The 22,680-nt window shown below is 41.1% G+C and overlaps 1 protein-coding gene across 1 annotated transcript; it reads right to left on the bottom strand.

The window, feature by feature from the left end:
* Window positions 1-1,134: 1,134 nt before the first annotated feature.
* Window positions 1,135-14,824, bottom strand: LOC141796015 (excitatory amino acid transporter 2-like). Its single transcript, XM_074676874.1, has 11 exons — window positions 14,588-14,824; window positions 11,410-11,549; window positions 9,664-9,816; window positions 9,195-9,445; window positions 8,792-8,939; window positions 7,116-7,242; window positions 6,696-6,929; window positions 6,412-6,606; window positions 5,257-5,391; window positions 4,890-5,154; window positions 1,135-2,698 (listed from the first exon to the last, which is right to left on the bottom strand). Exons 1-11 carry the CDS (start codon window positions 14,623-14,625, stop codon window positions 2,627-2,629), a joined length of 1,758 nt encoding a protein of 585 aa, XP_074532975.1. The 5' UTR covers window positions 14,626-14,824; the 3' UTR covers window positions 1,135-2,626.
* Window positions 14,825-22,680: the final 7,856 nt, after the last annotated feature.

Here is a 22,680-nt window from a genome sequence, read left to right as displayed (position 1 = left end):
GTGTTTGAACACAACATTGGTCCAACACTCAATCCCTACCGATGACACTAGTATAATCTGTAATTTCTTTCTTTTTTATTTCCTGAAGATCACATGTTCAGACCTGAGGGGCCCGGTCAGGTGTCAGTGCTGTACTCTGCAGCCTGCAGAGCAGTCATGTGGTGATCTTCAAGCTTTAGGAGTGTTTGCCTGTGTGTTTAAGTATGAGTGCGTGTGTGTGTATGTGAGTGTGAGTGTGCTTGTGTGTGTGTGTGTTTGTGTGTCAGTTTGAGCAGCAGAGCAGCATGCATTGGATCAAAGCACACTTCCTGCAGGAATCGAAACGGTTAAAGACAACTTCTGGGTGTGAGCTTCAGGAACTAAAAGGACAGAGTGCCGCACTATGTGTTCTGTTTAGTTTCCTATCCCTACTTTAATTGGCATTCATTGTAGGCGAACATCTCCCAAGGCAAGGTTGAGCAAAAACGTAGCACAAATGAAAAGAGACGAGACAGAAGAGAAGGTCACAATACTGATAAATCAAATCATCACCCACGTCACTTTCACTCACACAGGCTAAAAAGATTGACAGCCAGCTGTCTGGCTTTTGTTGTGTGTCTGCCGATCTTTTTACGCCATTTGGTCCTATGAGAGGAAATACTGTTCATATTTTTACCTGATAGTTGGCAACATTCTGGCAAAGTAGAGTGTCCATTGTTTTTTTCCACTAACACATCAATATGGACACAAAGCTGCAGCATGTAGGGTTTGTAGAAACAGTCTTGAGCTCTGGTGGCTAGATATATAGTATTGTTTACTTTTTTTAAGGTCTGGATAAACAAGAAGCTGGCAGGTGTCCCCGAAGAGTGCTCTAACAATGATCTGTCTTTGTTTATTCAAGCCAGGAATCCATGTGACAGCTGAGGGCTGCACCACTTCTTCTTCCTGTTTCTTGTTCTTTAAACACATTTTCTCGTGATTCCCCTTGTGTGCTCTTGTCAAAAATTACTGTCTGTGCTTTTTCAGGTAGTACATGACTACTGGAATGTTGTATATGTGTGTGTGTGTGTGTGTGAGTGTGCTTCACATATGTGCTAAGAAACCTCACTTCCTTGCATATCATCACATTATATAATCTCTCTTTCATGAGAAACGTTTGCAGTAAACTGTGACTGTTTTTAAAGTCGTAGCTTTTTGAAGTTGTGCTATTTCGGGCTGTTTCTGGAAGCTTTAGTAAGCAAGTAAACATGTCAGGATGACTCCAGTGTTTTATCCCTGTAAATATTAAAACATACAAGCCTGAGTATTTTCACTTTTCACATAATGTGTTCCTAAAATCAGTTTGGAGTGCCTGACAACATGAGCTGTTAATGCACGAGTTTGACAATGCCATTGACAGAAAAAACCTCCTCATTGGCTTGGTTGTTTGTGCTCTATTCTGTTTGTGTTCCATGTCTTTGTGCTTCAACTGAAATGTGTCAGTTTTTAATTATTAATTTTTAGGCTTATTTATTTAATTTAAATTTCATTGGCTTGTCTAACTTGTTTTGGAGGGAGAAAAGAAAGAACTTTATCAAGTTCCAAATTTAGGGCAGTGACTTCCTTTCCCTTCAGTTTGAGTCTCATTAAAAAACAACTGTTGCAGTAAAATACACTGCTTTTCGGTTAAAAAATGGAAGTCAAGTTGTGTTGTGCAGGTGATCTAACATAGGCAGTTTAAAGGCCCTCTGACAGCTGATTGATTTTCTGCCTGTTTGGTCCCTATCAGTGACTTGGTCATGTCCTCAACCCAGCTCTCTCACACACACTCTGTCACACACAGAAATACATAATCTACTATTCTGGACAGGTGACACAAAGGAAAAAAAGTCCCTTTTCTTTAAGGTAGACATCAAAAATAATCAAAAAGGAATTTAAAATGGGCTCCATGGTTTGATTTGTGCTTTATAATTCTGCAATGAGTGTGCTTTTATCAGTTTACTGGACCTCAGGGAAGTGGGTAATACTGGGCAAAAGCAGCCAGACAAAGGCTTTAAGAATCAACTGGGATGCATTAGATGAGAGGCTGAGCTAAGGAGGAACACAGTGGCTGTTTTGACACGTTGTGATGTTACTAACAGGGATGTAAAGCAGGAAGTTGAGTGTATTGAATGATGTGATTAATGTTCTAACTCCCACTCTTCCTCTGGCATTAGAAAGATGATTCACCTCTATGAAAAAGTGGAAGATAATCTCAGTGCATCCCGTGTTACACAGCCACTTCTTCTCTCAGCTCATAACCAGCATGTATTGCTTGAAACCGCTTATCCAACTTGTTTTCCTCGTCCTTCCCTCCCCAAGCCTTGAAGTATGTTGTGCAAGTATCTGCTATAATAATAGAGGACATAATTGTACTCTAACAGGTAAAGTATACCTCTGTTACCACTTCACGGTTAAGTGAATTAGTACTACAAATCAGTCAGATAGACAGTTACAAAAACTTTTTAAAGGGACTAATTAAAAAAAAAAGAAGGAAAAAAAAGAAAAAACTAAACTACATAAAAAAATTAGTAGTTCTGTTCATGTGACTTTTTTTCATTCACTTGTTTTTTTATCAACAGGTAGGAAAGCTTGTGGAGCCCAGGAGCAGGGGATCTCTGTGCTGCCATTATTCATGTTTCCATGGTTCCTCCTCAACAAGCGTGCACTCCGCAGCAGAGCCGTTTGTGGCTGAGGTTACCTGCAAGACGTTAGCAAGGAGATCTAAACAGCTGAGCCAAGGCACAGATAAACAAGACTTCTAATAAATACACTTTTGTAACATTAAATGACCTATGAGTGCTGTCAAAAAACAGCTCTATCAACTTAACCAGCTTTACCCTAGTTCAAACTGTAACATGTTAAAGGTAGAGTCTGCAGGATTTTCCTAGAAAATAAATTGTCAAATTTCACAGGCGTAATCCTGCTTAATTGTCTCCTTCGGGCCTCTACGTGTGTCAGTGTCTGTATCTGCCTCAACCCTCTCCTCAGCCTGTATGTTGATGTTTTGATTGTTTTAAGACATTTCTGGGAGAAGAGTAAACATGGTTACATCAGCCAATCACAGAACGCCAAGTTACTTTGTGTGTTGATTAGCAAGTGGAAGAAGCTATCTGGAGCTAGCTGACATAACCCAGTGATCAGCTTGTGCTAACATGCTCTCGAGTCTCCACCATATAGAAACCCGATGCTGCAGGTGGCTGCTGGTCTAGTTAGCATGTACACGTAGCTTCAGTTAGAGGCTGTATGTGTGCGCTGCCGCTGGCACTGAGCCAAGGAGGAGCCCAGATGGAATGTTATGTTTACTAACAAGTGACTGAAATTCCTGCAGACCCTACCTTTAGGATTAACCTTCACAATAAAACACTGTAAACAGTTCATTTCTTTAAAGCCAAGATACCATTCACAGCATATTTTACTGCTTTCTAGGAAGCTGGTCACTTTGGCAATTAAAACACAGCCGCTTAAGTTTCATAAAAATTTTGCAACATGCAAAAAACTACAGCAGAATACTGTAAGTCTGGTACGACCACAGATGATCATGCGTATGGTGGTTCTGACAGTGCAGTCCCTTAATACTGACCTGGGAACAGACCACAAGTTTATGATGGACAAAACTCAACAGGCCTGATAAACAACTTAAAATAAAGACAAATGAAGTATGTAAAAATAGACAGAATACATCAGAGACAAGGTACAAACACTGATTAATGAATGCATTGTTAGGTTAAAGCTAATTGCAAGCAGTTGGCAGAAGAAGAAGATGTGAGTGTGATTATTTATGAGGAAAAAAGAAAAAAAAACACACAGAACGCTTATCTGGGGTGGAAATAGCAGCTTTTGTGTCAAATTTCTGTATAGATATCAGATGGTAAACAGAGATTGCGAACGGGTTAAACTTCTTCTTATGGATTCATCACATGTATGACGGGTTTCCAGTGTTGCTAGGCAACATCTTTCATTCTTTAATAAATGAATAGGCTCATCAGTAGACCTTTTCCACCTGGGTGTATGTGCACTTGTCAGGGGGACAATCTCCCTGAACTTCCATACATTATTCTAAATGGCTTGAATGCTCCTGGAGATGGGAATTCAAAAGGGCATTATGTTTTACATTATAGGAGCTTCACTTCACAGCTTTGGATTTCACAGCACAGTTCTCACTGTAGGCAGAAATATCTTGTGACGAGTGCAAAAAAAAAAGGGGGGAAAAAAACTGACTGTGAATGACGCACAGACTGGGTGGTAGATGTATGCATGTAAGGGAGACTATATAAAATACTAATTAGCTGGAATGTTTTTCTTTTCCTGAGTTTTCATGGAGAAGGGTTGGGATTTGGAAATACATCTGCTGAACATTTAAAACGTTTGCAGACAAGGAAATAAATACTCTACTGGGAGTTTCTTCTTCCATTTTGGAAAGAAGGCAAAGTGTGAATGTTTGATAGACTGAAGGGCTGTTAAATAATTCCTAAGGGCCATAATGAGGATTATCTGGCACAGTCTTTTGTGTGAGCGCCAATCCCCAACAGGTTACATTCATTAGATCAGCCTACAAGGCTGAGCACAGGTCTCTAAACTGAATGCTCTACATTTGAAATAAATGAATTAATTTGGTTTGTTTGTTTTTGGAAATCCTTTTGGCAAGGGGGGTCTTTTGGATGTGTATTCAAAACAAAAGCTGCTATTCTTGTAAAACAAAAGTACATACGTGCACATGCATCTGTTGTCCTCCTGCTTCACTTCTGCAATAAAATAACTGTGGGTGTATTTACATGATCATGTCGAAGACAAGAAATACACAAAACAGAGTCAAGTAAAATTGCAGGGTGGGCATGCAACAACAGAGAGGGTTAGATACAAGTCTCTATGTCTGTAAGCATTAATTGTACCTTGCATTCATCTACTACGACAGAATTGTTAGCAGTGGCAGTAGCAGTTGTAGTAGAGGTATCGGGTAAGACGCACTGGTTGGAATTGTTTTCGTGGTGGTTCTTCATGTCGTCGTAATAAGACGGGGTCTTTGTCATCATTTCAATGTCATCGGATTTGGCCGCATGTGCGTCCAGCTCATCAAGCTCTGCCTTGGACATGTGGTACACGATGCCTGCACCGTAGGAGTCACCCACCACGTTCACAGAGGTCCTAAATCGATCCCTTGGGGGAGAAAAAAATTAAAGGTTAAAAATGAGTTTGTTTTGTTCAATAAATGAAGAGAAATTGAAAGAGAAGAAGGAAGCAAAGGGAGGTAAAACTTACAGCAACCAGTCAACAGCAACCAGCAGACTGATGTCTTGGGTTGGCAAGCCCACAGCAGTCAAGATCAAGAGCATAGTCACAAGGCCGGCACTGGGAATACTGGCAGCTCCAATACTGGCCAGGGTGGCAGTCAGACTGGATGAAAAAACAGTGAAGCTCTAAATCACTCACATTCTTCAAGTTTATATCACCTAACCACGTTCGACCCTTCATCAAACCTCGTCAAACGCAACAAATCGCCTTACAGCACAGCTACAAGTGCAGACATTCACTCTCTCTGTGATACTTGTGTAAAGAGCAGCAGAGTAGCTCTACTATTGCACATTTAGAGAGGTGTAAATGTGAGAGATGGGATGTTTAACTTCAGGGTTTCTGGATTGATATGCCTTAAAAATGTCAAGCTAAAGGTCGTCCATCCTTGACTCACTTCATTAACTGAAGAGCTTTAGGGAAAGATAGTTACACAGAGACAGTTGGCTGGTGTTTGTCTTCCTGCTTGAGGTGAAAAATGGTGCTGGCACATGCTGTGTCTTCCTCTTAGTGGTTTATTAGCCTCACTGTAAATTTTGTCTCTGGAGCTGCTGTGAAGGGGCTTCCCTGTGCTCTGAGAAATGTCCCTACTCTGCTGCTGTGGTTGTACTTGGTTTGAAAGAGGAAACTGTGCTTGCTAAAACTGCACTGTCGGACTCAATTTGCACCATCCAATTTCTTTGGACTTAAACATATCTTCTCTTTAAACCAAAGTATTTCTGGAGTGAGTTTTTTTGGACTGAGTTAGAGTTCAAGCCATTTTAAAAAAGTACATTTGTATGATACAATACAATAATACTACATAAGGATATGTTGAGGTATACTGAGATACAACAGGATAGGATTTGATATGACACAATACAGTTTGATTCGTTATTCATTGTGATATCCAAACAACTACAGAGGATCATGAAGTATTGATGCAATGGATCAAATTGTATGGAAAATCTGTTAAGAGCTCTATATTATTTCTAAAATATAATATTGTTGTTTGGCATCTGCAACACTTGTGCAATACAATAATAGTCTCACATGAGTCAGGACATGTTCAGCTCAGTTCAGAGTTCAGTTCTGAGCTCTGAACTGAACTGAATGTTGTCGTCAAAAGTATTTTGTCCCCCCTACCTGACAGTGACGATCTGACCAGGGTCCAAGTGGATGCCGTTCATCTGGGCAATGAAGATGGCAGCAACAGCCTCATAGAGAGCGGTACCGTCCATGTTGATGGTGGCACCAACTGGGAGCACAAAACGGGTGACTCTTTTGTCAATACCAAGGTTTTCCTCCAGGCAACGGAAGGTGACAGGCAGTGTACCAGCACTAGAGGAAGGATCATAGGAAAATGTATTTTAGTTTGTATGATTTGATTAAAAATTAGGAATTCTCTGTCCTTGTGTTTGGATTCTGACCTGGAGGCTGTCCCCAGAGCAGTGATCCAGGCCTGGAAGATGCCAAGGAAGAAGGTGAAGGGGTTTTTCCTGACGATTACAAAGTAGATGCTGGGCAGAAAGATTGCTCCATGGATGATGAGCCCAACAATGACAGTGATCATGTACATCCCCAGCTGCCTGGCCACCACCTCCAGATCCTTGATGGAAATGATCTTACCACAGATGAGACAGGCAATACCGAAGGGAGAGTACCTGACAGGAGGGAAAGGCGTTTTATACCTTAGATTTGGACAACACAAGATAAACTCTGCTTCAAATGGGTGTAATCTCTTAAAATGCTGCAATGATACAAGAAATAACTTGTTATTTAGAGTTATTTCCAATAAAAATAATATTGGGTTGCAAAATGGGTCAATGAGATTCTAAGGTGATACTAACCACATGATCATGATGACAAGTTTCATCACAATCTCATTGAGGATGTTGAAGAACTCAATCATGAGTCTGGCCTTCTCTCCCATCTTCCCCATGCAGATGCCAAATGCAATAAAGAAACCAATCAGACCTGTGACAAAAAATTATAAATGTGTCAAACTTTGAGTACCAGTGTGGACAGGTGGGATTGCTGCCACATGGAAGAATACACTTCTTTTTTTTTTTCGGATGAAAAGCTTGTAACGTTTGGTTTGCCAAAAAGTTTACTGAAGGTAATTTCAGTGCAAGTAAGAATGTCTAAGTCTATGTTTCAAAGCATAAACAATTAGCCAGATAGAGGAAGGTAAATTAAAAATATTGAGATGAATTACTATGACAATTTGAGAATAATTTTATGATTCAAAGAAATTCACTCTAACACAACTTTCCCCTTAACTACACCAGAACCCTAGCAGATCTTTTTTTTTTTTTTTTTTTTTTTTGGTATAACACCCAATGGTTGGTTGAGATCTCATATCTATGGTGGCATATGGCATTCACTGAAAAAAAATACAATCAAAAAAAGTATATATATATATAAAAAAAAAGAAACACCAAACTGTACGAGGTAACTACCTCATAAATCAGGAAATTACGTTTTGTTTTGTTTGTTTTATTTTTTATTTTCTTTTTTTTGACAAGATACTATGTCACAGAAAAATGATTCATGTCATCATAAATATAAATACGCATTTGGGCAGCAGAAGCACATTTCGTACCATTCATTAAAATGAGTTACTGTTCCTTAAACACTAAATCATTTTTCTTTCCTGCATAAAAATGTCTGGTTAGTCTGTGTTCAATTCTAAGAGTGACTGTGCTAACTGCTAACTGCTATGGCAAACATTTGGTGATTGCCAGCTGAGTCACCAGTTAACAGATACACATCAGGCTGAAACACCTGCAACTGCTGATATTCTAAATCCAGCTTTACAGATGCAAAGGTTGGTTTCGGGCTTAAGTTATGGAAGCTGTTTAACATCCATCATTTTTTTTATTTAGGCAATAAATCCATCATCACTTGAGCTACAATCAAAGCTTCTCACTAATTCCTGTTTTTAAGAGGTAGTATCTCATCAAAAACAGATTTTTTTTTTTTAATGAATGGCATACATCACCATAAATATCTCGACAACTGCTCAAATAAACTCCTATGGGGCATTCAAAACACACATTAGGTTTTTTTTTCATAATTATTATCATTTGTTGTGATAAATAGCTATAGTTAGCATGCTTAAATGTGAACTCAAATGGTGATAATGTCAAAAACTACTCCTGCTGAACATTAGCATGTTAGCATTGTTGTTGTGAGTGTGCTGTAGAGCGTTTGTTTAGTGCCCAAACGGTCTTATTAGAATGAAGAATGCAAGATGAATATGCTAACAGCCACAGAAGCTGAACATTTACATCTTAGAGTTTTCACTGTGACTATAAAAGCATGCATACCATTTGTTCATATATGATATCAAATGTTAGCATGTTTGGATACTGAACTAAGGTGACAAGCATGCTAAAGGCAATACCCAGTGTATTTTCATAGTCATGCTAAGCATGTTAGCATGCTTAGCACACCATGAGTCTCAGGACCACAGAGCAGCACCATGGACATTTCTTCAGATGGGGCTTTGTTATTTACATACCCAGGACATTCATGCCGCCTTTGAACTGCAGGGACTTTTTGATCACAAACTGCGGCTCCTTGGTGATGTTAGCCACCAGGCCCTCCACAGTGGTGGCATTGACCTCCTCTTCCACAATGACCTCCACCTTCTTTGTGACAGTCTGGATCTGAGGTGAGGGAGGGACAAATTGTTGTGATGAGTTTGATGACACACATTCATTTTCTGTCTGTCACAAATCAATGAGGATAATTTAAAAATGCTTGTTATTTTCCCATCTAATAATTTTCAATCAAATATAGAACTGAGATTCTAATGTTGAAAAAATTAATCTCAATCAGGAAATGGAATAATACGAGGGCAATCTCTGCATGTGAGGCAAAGTTTATCTTCATTATATGCTACTTATTCATTGCCTTGTTACCTGTTGGAAGCAAGCCTGAACCAGATTCTCTGGGAACAAGTTTCTGATCAAATCAAAGAAGGCATCCAAGCTGGACACCTCGTCATTTTTCTCTCCCTCGCCCAGATTTTCTTTCAATTTGGGGTTGCCAGGGTGGATGACCAGCACCAGGATGACTCCCAGAACAGCAGCAATGATGGTAGTGGTCATGTAGTACACCATGGCTCTGGTTCCCAGACGACCAGAGGATTTGGCGTCCAAACCAGCCAAACCTAGAAAAGAAGCACGAGTTTCATCAGTTACTGGTTCAAATTCAGTATCATTCAGTGAAATGCCTTCGGCCTTCATTATAGGGTGTATTTTAGAAGAATCAATTATCAAACAACTATAGCCATTAGTGATGAATTTAAAGTGTATTTACCCTTATAATCTGATTTATTATTTCTGTCAAGGATCAAGTAGACCCCATAAAGATTCAGTCACACCAAACCTGTGATTAAACTGGAGATGATGAGTGGCAGGATCAACATCTTCAGCATCCTCATAAGGATGTCTCCAGGAAATGCAATCACCATGACAATATCTGGGTGAATTGGGGAGGCAACGCGGAGCAACATCCCTGCTACAGCTCCCAAGATTACACCTGAGAGGGGCAAAGAGAAGTGTGAGTGTGAGAAACAGAGAAACCCAAACGTACAGGAAAAAAAAAACACGCTTTAACTCATGAACTGAAAAGTCAAACATTAAAATCAAATTGAGTAGTTTCCTTTGAATGAAATCCAGGGTGCAAGTGCAGCCTCTGCATTAACAGAAATAACATTTCTAAATCAAAAATACTACCACCTAGAAATAAAAACTAACCCCGGCCTTACCATTTAAGCTGTTTGGAGGCGTAAAAACAGGCTGTCAGTTACTTTCTACAAAAGGAAAGTGGTTGAAAGGATAAAACAGAAACCTGCCAAGATAGAGCAAAGCTCATGGAGGATTAAGATCTGATCTCTTTGAAGCAGAAGGGTGGAGGCAGTTTGTGAGATTCCCCACTGAAAAATCTATAATCTGTGGAAAATCCAAATGTTTTCATTCACATTTCAGGCTAAACAATTTACAAAGGATGATATTTCTTAATACAGGGAAAAGAGGAAGTTCAGTGTCCACTTCTCCAGTTTTGAGTATCTCTTTGCCTCGATTTAGTGACTAGAAGCCTTATAAAAGCATTATCTGAAATACAATCCTCCTCAAACAGTCACTGTTTATACTTATGCCCCTCTTCAAACTAACATTTATTTTCAGTGTCTTTTTGCCAAAATTAAAGGTGACCTCTGTGTCCTCCATGCCCCCTGCAGCCTTGCCTACCAGGCCCAATATGAAGCCTCTGTGCGCATTTGTCTCACATCAGACAAAAGCACTTCCTCCACTTCAACACGACTGCCAAAGATCACACAGCCCGAGAAACTGTTTAATAACAAACTGTAATCCAAAGTCCTCCAGCTTTTTTTTCCTTTTTGAATCATAAGCTTTCCTCTGTGCTCCAATCCCGTGGGTTCTGCACACCCAATGGTTTTGGAAGCTACTTGATTTCCTGTGTGCCTTCTCTTTGGCCCATTTGCGGGTTTCCATTCAAGCTCTTATCTGCCAAGTGACAGATGATCAATGATCATGCTGGCCGTGGAGTTTAACAAGAGTCCTGCCAAGTGGGGTGAGATGTACACAGAAATTTCATGCGAGGGTGATACAGATAAACAGGCACACTCATAACTAATTCAAACATACAGACACATATACGCGTGGGCCTTTGTACAGTTTTCGAGGTTTAGTTTGGAAAGGGTTACATAGCTGATGAATATGACTAAATATATGATGCTGGGTGTACAGAAAGCTCATTCAATGGCGATAAGCAGAGCTACATCACTACTTTCTAATCTTTTTTTTCCCCTATTTGATCTCCTCTCTTCTGTAGCACAGCTAGCCACCTTTTTAATCAGGATATTTTTATATATCTCAGAAAGCTTTTGATAGCAACAGGTGGCAGAAAGCTTGGGAAGGTCACATCACCCAGTCATTTTACTGTCTGCTGCACTAAGAGAGCACAGATGGCATCTCCTTCTCATTTGAAAAGCAAGTTCAGAGTGAACAGCGCTCTGGGCTCTGCGGTGGTCAGAGCCCATCTTTAGCACAGCAAGGGATTTTATCAGTGGAAGAAAGGTAACAAAAATACACAGGCGATGAGGACACCTACCAAGGACAGTGAGTGTGAGCAGAAGGTTCTTGAACATCTTGGAGCAGATTTTGGCACATTTGGACTGAGGCCTGGCCTCAATGGGCTCCAGGTGACTCTCATGCATCCTCACCTCCACTTGTTTAGGCATACTGTTGGCACTGTGAGGAAGAGAAAGAAAAACACTCATTAACCAAATCAAAGGCTTTATAAATACGAAGACATAGGGGTGGGAGAAAAAATTGATGTATCCACTATAAACTATCTATTTTGTTCAAAAATCATTTTTTTCTTTTCAAATCTAAATCCTTCTTTTTAGTCTTTGTTTATAAGCTGGGTTGAAAAAGTTGAGATGTCAGATCCCCTGATGGAATATGGCCTGAAAATATGGCTCCTGATATAGTCTGTAGACATCATCACCATTCAACCTTTTCACATGGTCTGGTGTCAAAAAAGCAAACTAAAAATCACAAAAATCTGAACAATCGAAGAATCGCAATTTAGATTGAATTGTACAAGTATCGAATCTGTAGAGACGTGTATTGTGCCAGCCCTTCTTAGGCAGCATTTTTAAAGCTGGATAGAAATAATGTCCTTGTAAACAACTCCACAGTTGACAAAAAGACTAAAATTGCAAAATGTAAAGTGATCAAATGCGCTGCCAAGCTGTCAATCATCAGAACTGTTCCTGGTTTCTATGGCATCCAACAGATGGAAGCTGACTGCAAGCTGCTGGAACATTGCAGTTTTTTCCTGGATAATCAGTTTCTTCAACTCTGTGTATTTCTACAGTATAACATTTCGCTTTAGGTTACTTGTAAAGATGCAGTCCACATTATAAAGCTTTATTCAATATAAATAAGTATTGGGTATGGGATTTTATAAGAGTTAATTCTCACATTGTGTAGTCACAATATCTCCATCACTCATTTAGAAATAGCATAAATTGCATATTCCAACAAACAACTTTTAAATTCAAGCAGGTTCAAATGTCAAACATGTTACAATTATTAAATGTATTATTTCTTGTGTTTTTGCTAGAAAACTGTTACAAGAAGGTTTATCACTGCAGTGTTAACCATATGGAGTGTAGACAAAAAACCTCTTGGGGATGATTAGAGATTCTTTTAACACAATGATAGCGTAGCAAAACAGTTGCCAGCTTAACTGCAGAGAAACTGATGAACTACATCAAGGATGAGCAAAATATACTGACTGCAGAGGGATATATATTCACTTTTACATTTTTTTCCTCAGTTATGACTTAGTGACGGTAAATTGAGAAGCTCCCAAAAGCACTAATACAATCATGCAAAAACAGGGCTCAGCCACAAAGCCCAATTAATCAAATGAAACGTGATTTTCCGTTAGAGGCAGCGGTTTCCTGTCATTTCATTGAAGTAAGAATGAGCGTGTCAGTCAGAAGAGAACCAGCTGAGTGTGTCACATGCCTGTTAGACAGGTGTTGAATAACTACGTCAAAGAGAGTGGAGGAGAATTGATAGAGAGAATAAACTACAGAGGCTTTTATTCAGGCTTCCCTTGACAAGTGGCAGAAATAATCTATCAAAGAACGATGCTGGGTTTGACATCTTCTTTTGTCCATGAGGAAGTAGAAGTTCTATATGTTGCCTTTCATCAACCATAAGCCTATAAATATGTCTGCTGTGATGAATTACAAAGAGAAGCAAAGATGAAACAATGTGACTCTGACCTCTGACCTCACCCCTGGGGTTCATGGCCTGAGACTCACAAACGGAAGCCTCAGTGGTAGTGTTACGTTTTTTTGTCCTAACACCCTCCCCCCTTAGTGCACGATGAAGTCAGAACACTTCATAGAAATTAATCATGCTGGCTGTCACGTCTGTTTTCAAAGCCCAAACCGGATCAAAAGCAAGACAGAGCAGGGAGCTCAAATCAATAGGACACATTTCAAAACCTCCACATCCAAAGACTCTAATGGTGCTATTGTTGTTTTGTAAGTAGTCACTAATAATTCCACATGAACACACACAAAGACACGCACTCACACATTTACGCACACCTCCCCCTGCTTTGTGTATGGCAGCTCTTCGATATACGAAGACCAAATGGTCAGCTTCCAGGCACACAGATGGACTGCTCCCATCTCCCCCTTATTAATTAAAGTGAAGTGTGAAAAACAAGAAAAGCACACAAACAGCAGGAGGAACACTAGCCTCCTTTGCACTCTACCTCTGCACTGTTTTACCCTGAAGCTATGAGCCGTATGAATTAGTAAAACCCTGCGAACAAAAACCAGAAAAACTACCATAACCATGCAACCCCATTCCATAAGAGTGATGAATCCTGTTAATTAAATTTTCACCCTTTCTCCCTCTCTGTCTTTATTTTTAGCCCAGAGAGGGAGGAAGCAGACGTCACAGCAGTCGGATATTACTCTGTCATAGTCTTCTTATTAGCACTTCTCTCCCCAACTTAAAGACAGATGTGAGAGCCGAGCATCAGCAACCTTTTAATAGATGGAATCACAAATTTAGCAAAGAGTGATGGACTGCAGCAAAAGCACATAACAATGTGTTTTAGATGTTATAAAACTATCGTAATGCATTTGAAATTCTACTTTCTTTACATAATTTAAGCTTTCATTAACATGGAGTGAAGTTAAACTTCATCTCTGTGCCCTGAAGTAAAACCGTTCAGTGGCATAAATGGATCTGAGCTTCTCCTTTTAGGAGCTGAAAGCAAAAAAATGCCACTCTGAGCTTCCCATAAAGTTTAAATAACTTAAAACTCTGACAGGACCTCATAACTCAAAAGTCAAAACACTCACACACTCTCACACACACAGGCACCCTCTCTCTCACACACACACACACACTCTCAATTTCTTCTCTGCAGTCTCTAATGGGATCATCTAATGAAGCGGTTAATCTTGGCCCAAGGCTTAGTCAGATTAATTGCATTACAGACCGTTAAGCCATGAAGAATTAATGTGGGTCTTAATAAAACAACACCTGGCGTCAAACCAGATTACACACAAAAAATCTGAGATTTCATATTCTGCCAGATTATAATCCTGAATTCATAAGAAAAGTTGAATGTGTTTTCTAAATTCTACTGAAATACATTTGACATCTCAACAACTTTTCAGCTACTTTGTTAGAACAGTACATAAATCTTAATCAATCCCAGGGCTGTTGATGTGCTGCTGACTTACTTCATTTCTGGCGGAGTTGAGGTAAGTGCAATATACATTGACCAGGATCCAGACTTTGGTATTAAAAGAGTTAACCAGCACAGGAAATAGAAAGAGGATCAAGACTGCTCCATCAAAAAAAAGTTTCAAGTCTTCAGATAAAGTCCCCAGTTAAAAAAAAAAACTCCACTGTCCTCCAGCTTCACAGCATCCAGAGAGAGGGCATCAACACAGACCACAGACCTCGTCACAGCCACAGCAACCTGAAATGCCCCATCCTGAAGTCTGCAGAACCCCCCTCAACACCCCCACCCCCTGACTCCACCACCACCACCCACAACCAGTTACACCCCAACACACACGCACAGAGATTCCACGCACACACACATCATGCCAACGTAGAAAAAAAATGAAAGTATAAAAAAACAAGAAGTGAAGGGAGGAGTCAATATCTGAGCTTAAGTTTCAAATCCGTCAGTGACCCTCCACTCCCTGGATGCTATAATCCCTCAAGGGGGCGAACTCCCAGACTCATCCACATGCATGGGAGAGTGAGAGGAAGGCCAGGCCAGGCCTGTGGAGATGAGCAGGATGATGCCTGCTAATGGCACAATGTGGACAGGAGAGCTTTCTAAGAGAGGAACAGAAGGTTTAACATCCATCATACTGCAGTTTGGGGGCTTTCAGGTCATCCTGATGGACAGCAGATGAGAGGTTAATCTTTAATGCCCTTTAGGCTACTGCATATGTCACTCTCCAGCAAATATTCTGAAGCATACATAAAGCTTTGGTAATGGGAATGTCGCACAAAGCTCTTACATCATAAGAATCACAGATATAATAAACATAAAGCCCTGAGAGACTGCACGTTGAAAAGAGGAAAGGGACAACACAGTTGTATTTCAGGTGTTGTTTGAAATCCGGCACACATATTCAAGTCACACACACACTAACATATAGATTTAGACTCTATTCAAAGAACTAGACTCCGCAGCACAAATGACCAACGTGATTCATGTGAGGATGGTGTCACGCTGATTTCGCTCTAGTCTCCCAGCAGCATGGGACTTCACATCGTATTGAGCAGTATCACATTATTCTAATTAGGGAAATGTGTTGGAAAGCTATTTCCTCTTCAAATAAACGACCAAGTACACAACAAAAGCCAGAGGAATCTTAGCTCTGTCGGCGAAGGTTGTGTCATGAGAAATCACTCATCCTAAATCCCTTGACATGTCATACTCGTACAAAAGGGCCCTCACAGGGAAGAGTGAGGAGTTTTTTGGGGGGATGAGAGGGTGAGTTGGACAGAGAAGAAGGGGTTACAGAGGGGGAGGAAGAGGGACACTCAGGGAGAAGGGGGTACTGGGGTCACAGCAGCACCTTTCAGCCAAAAGAGGGGCCTGTGAGGGGACGGCCGAGGCAGCCATCCCTGCTCTTGGCTGGTACCATGTGAAGCTCTCTGCTTCCTCTCTCTTCCTTCTGAGGGGCTTTGTTTCACACGCAAACAGTGGCAGTGGCCCCAACTCGCCCGGCCAAGCGCCGCATCCAAACTGGCAGGGGCGAGAAAAGACGGGAGGGGGTTCAAGAGGGAGGGGGTTGCGAGGATAGCGAGGGAGGGAGGGCAGTGGGCATGTCCAGAATGCCCGTTCTTTCAGGCCACTGATGTCATGCCTGTGCCCACCGTGGGAGAGCAGCGGAGGGACCAAGGCGCCCCTTTCTCTTTCCCCCCTCCACAGTCTCTTTTTCCAGGATGAATGAATCTTTCACAAGCGGCAGCCCATTGTGTCCCATAATCGACAGCGATTATCCCGATTTTATGCTGCCTTCCCAGTGCGAGGAGGTTCCCTGAGTGCTGGCATTGAGGGCCGCTGCGATGCAGCGAGGACCACGAGGGGTTGTCTTAGCAACGATCTGCAGCTTAGAGAGAAAGGGATGAAGGGGAAGAGGAAGCTCGCAGCCACACACACAGACACGCACACTCACCCAGCAAACAAACACATCGCCTGCATGTATAAAACAACTTCATGGAAAATTGTCAAACTCAAATGAACTTCAATGTTTTTTCCCCACCGAAGACAATTTCATGTATTAGACAGAAAAAGTAATAAAAACCATCAAAATGAGCCTGTTTGGAGTTCTTTGCACGCAATTAACGAGCTACTGTCACATGCTTCGACACCACCTTCCACAACGTGCTTTCAGAGTGATGAACATGTTTGCACCAAGAACCAGTTGTGTGGTTAAACATGTCGAGCCCAGGTTGTGTAGATCTGGAGGATGTAAATGAGAAGACAAGTTCCCACTGGTCCCTGAAGAGGCCCGTTCTCATGACTGGAGCATCACAATATACTGTGAGGTAAAGACAACTGGAGCAGGGCCAAGCTCCGGATATATCTGGCCCCCTCCGGGCCTCACAGCCACTTGCCATGCAGTGGGAAGAAACAAGCTTACACACACTGGGTGCCTGGGAGCTGTGAAAAAGCCCCCCTACCACCACCACCACCACCACCACCCCTTCCCCAAATGAAGCTCTCAGCAAACACTTCAGGTTGTGCTGTGCATAGGAAGTGGGAGATAAATTCCAGCATCCAAAGAAAGGGAAGCTTTGTCACACCACGCCTCTCGGTGATGTATCCCTGGACGGTGGTTGGGATGCCTCCCCTGACAGATAGTGATAGAAAGATGTGTGGACTGTCATTTAAACCGGATTATTCCAGCAGCAGCGTAACCCACTGTTCTACACAGAAGACCCTTTAAGTTAGGTTCCCATCAGACTGTTTACCCCATGTTACCTCAAAACTCTGCTACATTCACCCCAAATACCAAGCAAAAATCAAAACCCAGATTGACGGTCGTACCCAGCATGCATTTCAGCAGCAGTTTCTCAGTCAGATCACCCCTTAGAGAGCAGTTTAGTCAGATGGGAGAATCTGTCTTAAATCATATAATTATCTGCTTTTGCTGAACAAAGTCTGCATGCAGAGTCACTAAGTGGCTCATATCAAATATGTTACTATGCAAACCTTGAATTGTTGCTAGATTCTGATCAAAGCCTGGCATCCGGCCCAAGAAGCTGAACAGCAGATTTATAAAAATGTTAACATGAGTCATTTCCAGGCTGTCACTTTTTGTTCATGGCTGAAGTGCTACAGCTTTCATGAAGTCTAGAGCATACAATGAATCCTTGAGGACATAAATCTACAATGTTACATAATGTGTCTGTAAAGAGACAAATTTCAACACAATAAAAAGAAAAATAATGTTTTTTCATATTTGCTTTGATGACTAAAGTAGAGAATTTATCAGTAGCTTGGTGACATGGTTAAGAGAGCTGTTTGAGTTATACTGAGAGAAAAGGAAATCGACAGAAAACAGAGTGTAAGTGTTACCTTATATGTTTGCACATGATATTTTGAATTCAGTTATTAATATGTTCCATATTTACACTCTGTCTTCTCTATCATGTCCATTTTAAAAGCATAATTCTTCGCTAGCTGTAACAAGCAGCCTGCAATAGTGAAGTGGGATTTTGAGGATATAAAGCAGCATGGTAAACATTCAGTGCCATGGTCAGTGACCCCTCTGGCTCTGTTTTAACAGTCTGTAGCACATGAGCCAAAGCGCATTGAACAAGGTCAACTGATGTTTGAATGATCCTACTTTGCCGGTAACGATTAACACAAGGTGTATGAGATGCAGGGCGCAGAGCCAAGATTAAATCACTTGAAAATGAAAACGTGCGTTTTGTTCACAACCTGAATCAACCCATCATCATTTTTCCCTTGAGAGCCAGGTGAGCCTGCAGGCAGGTGTTTTACTATTTGCACAGCAGATTCTGAGCCTGTTCTGAGGCTGAACCCAGCACGTTCAACTTCTCTTATCTCATAGTGTCCTATGGATTGATGCATGATTTATATTCATTTGCATGTCTCTTGCACAGCCTAACTTTGGAAATTATTTTAAACTCAGGATACTCTGATAAAATCAAAAATTATCCAATAATGATCATCCCACTGGAGAAGACATTGCTATTTATGTGTTTCTTTGGCAGGGTGTACTTTGTTCTGCCTGCCTAAGGGGAGCAGTTCAGTCTTTATTAATATCAGTGGGCAAAAAAAAGAGTTATGTTGGGGGATTTTATAACATTCTTCTTTACTTTGTACTATGAGTGGTAGCACTCTTGTGTCTCTCTGTCTATAAATGCAAAGGCATGCAGGTTATAAACTTGTATGACCATCTTTCTACATTACTCATAAACAACTAAATATCAGCAAAGGGCTGATATCAGACTTTTCTTTTTATTTATTTATTTTTTGGCCAAAGGCTCAAATGCTTTCTGCTTTCCTAAGACAGCAACACAGCACCTTTGCACTTGATCACATCTATTTTGAAACCAACACACCCAACAAGGCTGCAAGTTTAGTTAATATTCACTTTTGTACTTTTATTTTTTACTCACATGTACATGGCAATATGTTTATAAAAACTCCATGCTGATAAAGCTTTTTTTTTCAATTTTTTTTTAAATTTAGTTTATTTTTTTTTTCATATATAATTTCTTTTGAATTTGAAGTCACACAATCAAGGAACTAGGGCTCATAGTCTGTAAACCCCAGCCCAGGTGACCTGGAATATAGTGCAACATTTTGGATCTTTACCACAACATATACTCAGTCTGCTTTGAGTTGAAAAAAATAAAAACCATCATTTTCCAGACACTGACCTCTGAGAGTAAATCTCAGGGTGTTTTTTAAATATAGGAACAAATCTCCTTTTTGGTTACTGTCCATCATCAATCATCCAGTGCTGCCATTTGTGAATTGCTCGGTACGTTACGTAACACCAGTTACTCTGAAAACTCCTTTTGATTCTCTCATCACATTTTCCATTTTTATTTTCCTGTTTTACAATCAGGGTGCATCAAGCATCCTGGCAACGCATGACTGCACCACACTGTACGTGCCTGTCCCTCAGCATCCTCTAAGGTTTTCCTTTGTTTGACACAACTCTTTGTGTCCGTAATGAGGCAGTCATTAGAGAGAGCCTCTGGGAATCCTGAGGCCAGTGTCGTAGTCTGCATAGGTCTCTCAGATGTGACCAGTCCCAGTGTAATTATGTGCTAACAGCCTATTATACTGAGGAGCGGTTGTTACAGGGCTGAGTTGGGTGATTCCCATTCATCCAGATAGCAGATAGGAGCAGAGGGATTTAGTTTGATGGCATCTATTCTAACACTCAAATATAATCAAATTCTCGCCTTCATGTCTTTCCCACTCCAAATTTAGGTCTCTTTTTTTCCTTTTCAAGTGAGCCACTCAAAAAATCTTTGGCAGTCATGTGAAAATCTCACATTTTAACTCTTTCTTCTATCATTTAATAGGAGTCATATTCGTGGTGCTATTTTCAGCCACAACCAAAAGGATTTTGTTAAACGACATGTCCACCATCGCTCACCCTCAGTCCCTATTTTCCATCAATAGTGGCAGGGATGAAAGGTCAATAAAGAAAAGATCATCCATAGTCATGGGAGATTTTCTTCGTACAACCTCCTCTGATAGACCAGTGGTCTCACGCATCCATCTCAGACCCACTCCCCTTTCATCCCTCTCCTCCTATATCCACTCTGTGTTCACGCTAGCTGCAGATGAAGCCATGCTGCTATCATTAGCAAAGGCGCATCTGTTTAGCAGAGCTTGCTATATAGCTGAATGCTGCTTTTGATGGCTTTGGTCCGATCCCCACAGGAGCTCATTAAATCTGCCAGTAAGGCAGGACCACCCAACCCACCCCCCTCTTCTACAACCACGGTGCGGTATACCCACAAGCCGAGAGGAGGACGACAGAGGAGGAGAAAGGGGAAGGTGTGTATTAGGCGGAGGGAAATGCCATATAAAGATAGATGTGTAACAATGTATGGGGGAAGGGTGGAGGATAAAAAAGGGGGAGGGTGGAAAAAAAAAGCAAGGTGTGGCTGATGAAGGTGGGGATGGAGACAAAGAAGTGGGATGGAAAACAGATGAGAAAATAAGTGAAAGCAGGGAGGGAGGGTGGGACAAAGGTCAGATTAAAGCAATCAATTGAAGTGGAGAATGAGATTGCGCATGTCGCTACACATCCAGCATATGAGGGGCTTCTGTGTTATCAGGTTATGTGTGGATACATGAAGAGCTGACATCTGTGTCAGGCAGCTGGCCTGCAAAATGAGATTACTGCACAAATTATGTTTCATACATCACTGGGCTCACCTGCCACACTCGGAAAATTTCAATATACGTAGACAATGAATGCTCTCACTGTCTGGCCCCAATCTGGCTTGCTTTCCTGAGAGTATAAAGCACGCATGTAAACACACACACGCACGCACACACACACACACACACACACACACACATATACACATAATATTGCAGCCTTGTCTACACTCATAAATCTCAGTTGGTCCAGTCCCGTGGTATTGGAGGCGGGGTGAGAGGTTTACAGTCTCACTCAGGATTTGCCAATAAGAGGACTAAGGAGGATGGATGTTCTCTCACTAATTAAACACTGGAGCCTGTGGGGACCAAGCACTGCCTGCAGCTACTGCCCTGCCCCTCTCTCCTCACAGCACCTCACAGTGTTGACAGAAAGGGCATTCCTGCACACGCACACACATACACACACACATATAACTCATTACATCAGCCTCCAAGGATGGACAACTACTCTCATACACACACACACACACACACACATGCAACATCTCTAGCACATGACTCACCAATTCCTTATGGCGAGTCTTTATTTTATTTATTTATTTTTCTTTTTTTAGGCAGCTGCGGGGCTTGTTGGGACATATCCAGACATGACAAGTGAAACTCATATCTGTAACTACTCCAACCACTAAATTATTATGAATTTGTAAGTAAGGCTGTATCCTAAACTCCAGTGATGCCATTTTTTTTTATGATGAGAAATCCACCTTTAGCTGTATAGCTACAACAGGCTCTGCAGACCTGTTCGCTAGACACAAAGATAAGCTTTCACGGAAATTCAGTTTCACACAGTTTAGCATGCTTTAAATCCCTCTTGAGGTTTTTGTATTTGAAACATGTCGACTCAGTTAATAAAGTGCCATATTAGAAGTTATCTCAGGGCGAGTTTTCCCATATGGGAAATGTGCCATATGGTCTGCACTGGCTACATGTCATGCTAGGCTCATTAATGTAGCTGAAACTAAAACATATGTAGACATGGCCCAAAGTGATATCATCTAGTTTTGATGCATGAATTGTGAGCATTGTGTTTCTCTTTAATTGCAACACTCTCTGTCTGTGTCTCTGCACTGAAGAAACTGTTTCACATCAGCGCTGACCAGAATACAATAGGGAAGCATATCAGGAGAGCAGGGAAGTGTGACAGAGCTGTCACTCTCTTTTACTCTCTCTGTCTCATTGTGTGTTTTATGTGCTACCTCTTTTCCTCATTGCAATCCCATTTTTTACTGTCTCTCTTTCCACCCATCTGTTTCTACAAGGTATCATTGCAAGTACTACACACCCCATCAGATTGCTTTCATCCCTCTGCTAAGCAAGTCTGACATATTTTGTCGAGAGATTTATGGGACCACACTCTTCTCTTGTTTTCAGACAACACAACTAAAAGGAGACTAAAAACTGCAGTGGAGAATGAAAATGTGTGAAACTCATTGTTGCCAAGCTGTTCTAGCTCAGCAAAGAGAATTTTAAACCATCAATACAAATGAAACATCCTGCCAGAAAATCTGCAAATAATAAGCCTTGAGTTTGTTTCTTTAATGAGGAAACGTGCTGTCTGTGCTGTGGGCTGCTCTCCTTTCAGGACCACTTCAATGACTCTGTTCTTTCAGCACCACATTTATAAACATCAACCAAGAGGAGTTTTCTCTCCAAAGCCATGAAATGAGAGTTAACCACAGTCTATTACTGACTGCTGTTACATGTGAGAAGCCCCAGAGGGACCCCTGCCACTCCACTCTTCATTGTTTTTCTTTCCACGTCATCTTTCTCCGCATACTTTGTCAAACTATGTAAATATTTCTTCAGTAGCACGCAGCACTGGAATGCCATTGAGTCTGAATGCACGCGTTTCATCTT

This window comes from Halichoeres trimaculatus, unplaced genomic scaffold (assembly GCF_033239565.1).
Source record: "Halichoeres trimaculatus isolate MK-OKI-2021-1 unplaced genomic scaffold, fHalTri1.1 fHalTri1_scaffold_10, whole genome shotgun sequence".
NCBI classification, from domain to species: Eukaryota; Metazoa; Chordata; class Actinopteri; order Labriformes; family Labridae; genus Halichoeres; species Halichoeres trimaculatus.
The sequence above is the reverse complement of the archived record's forward strand: the minus strand, read 5'-3'. Positions and strand labels throughout refer to the sequence as shown.

Bases quoted from the DNA above. Each gene is read 5' to 3' on its own strand.
- LOC141796015 (XM_074676874.1), bottom strand. From the start codon at position 14,625: ATGTATATTGCACTTACCTCAACTCCGCCAGAAATGAA. The intron at 6,930-7,115 runs GTTAGTATCACC...CCCTCCTGTCAG, and splicing joins CTTGTCATCATGATCATGTG to GTACTCTCCCTTCGGTATTG. The intron at 5,392-6,411 runs GTAGGGGGGACA...TTTTTCATCCAG, and splicing joins GGTCAGATCGTCACTGTCAG to TCTGACTGCCACCCTGGCCA.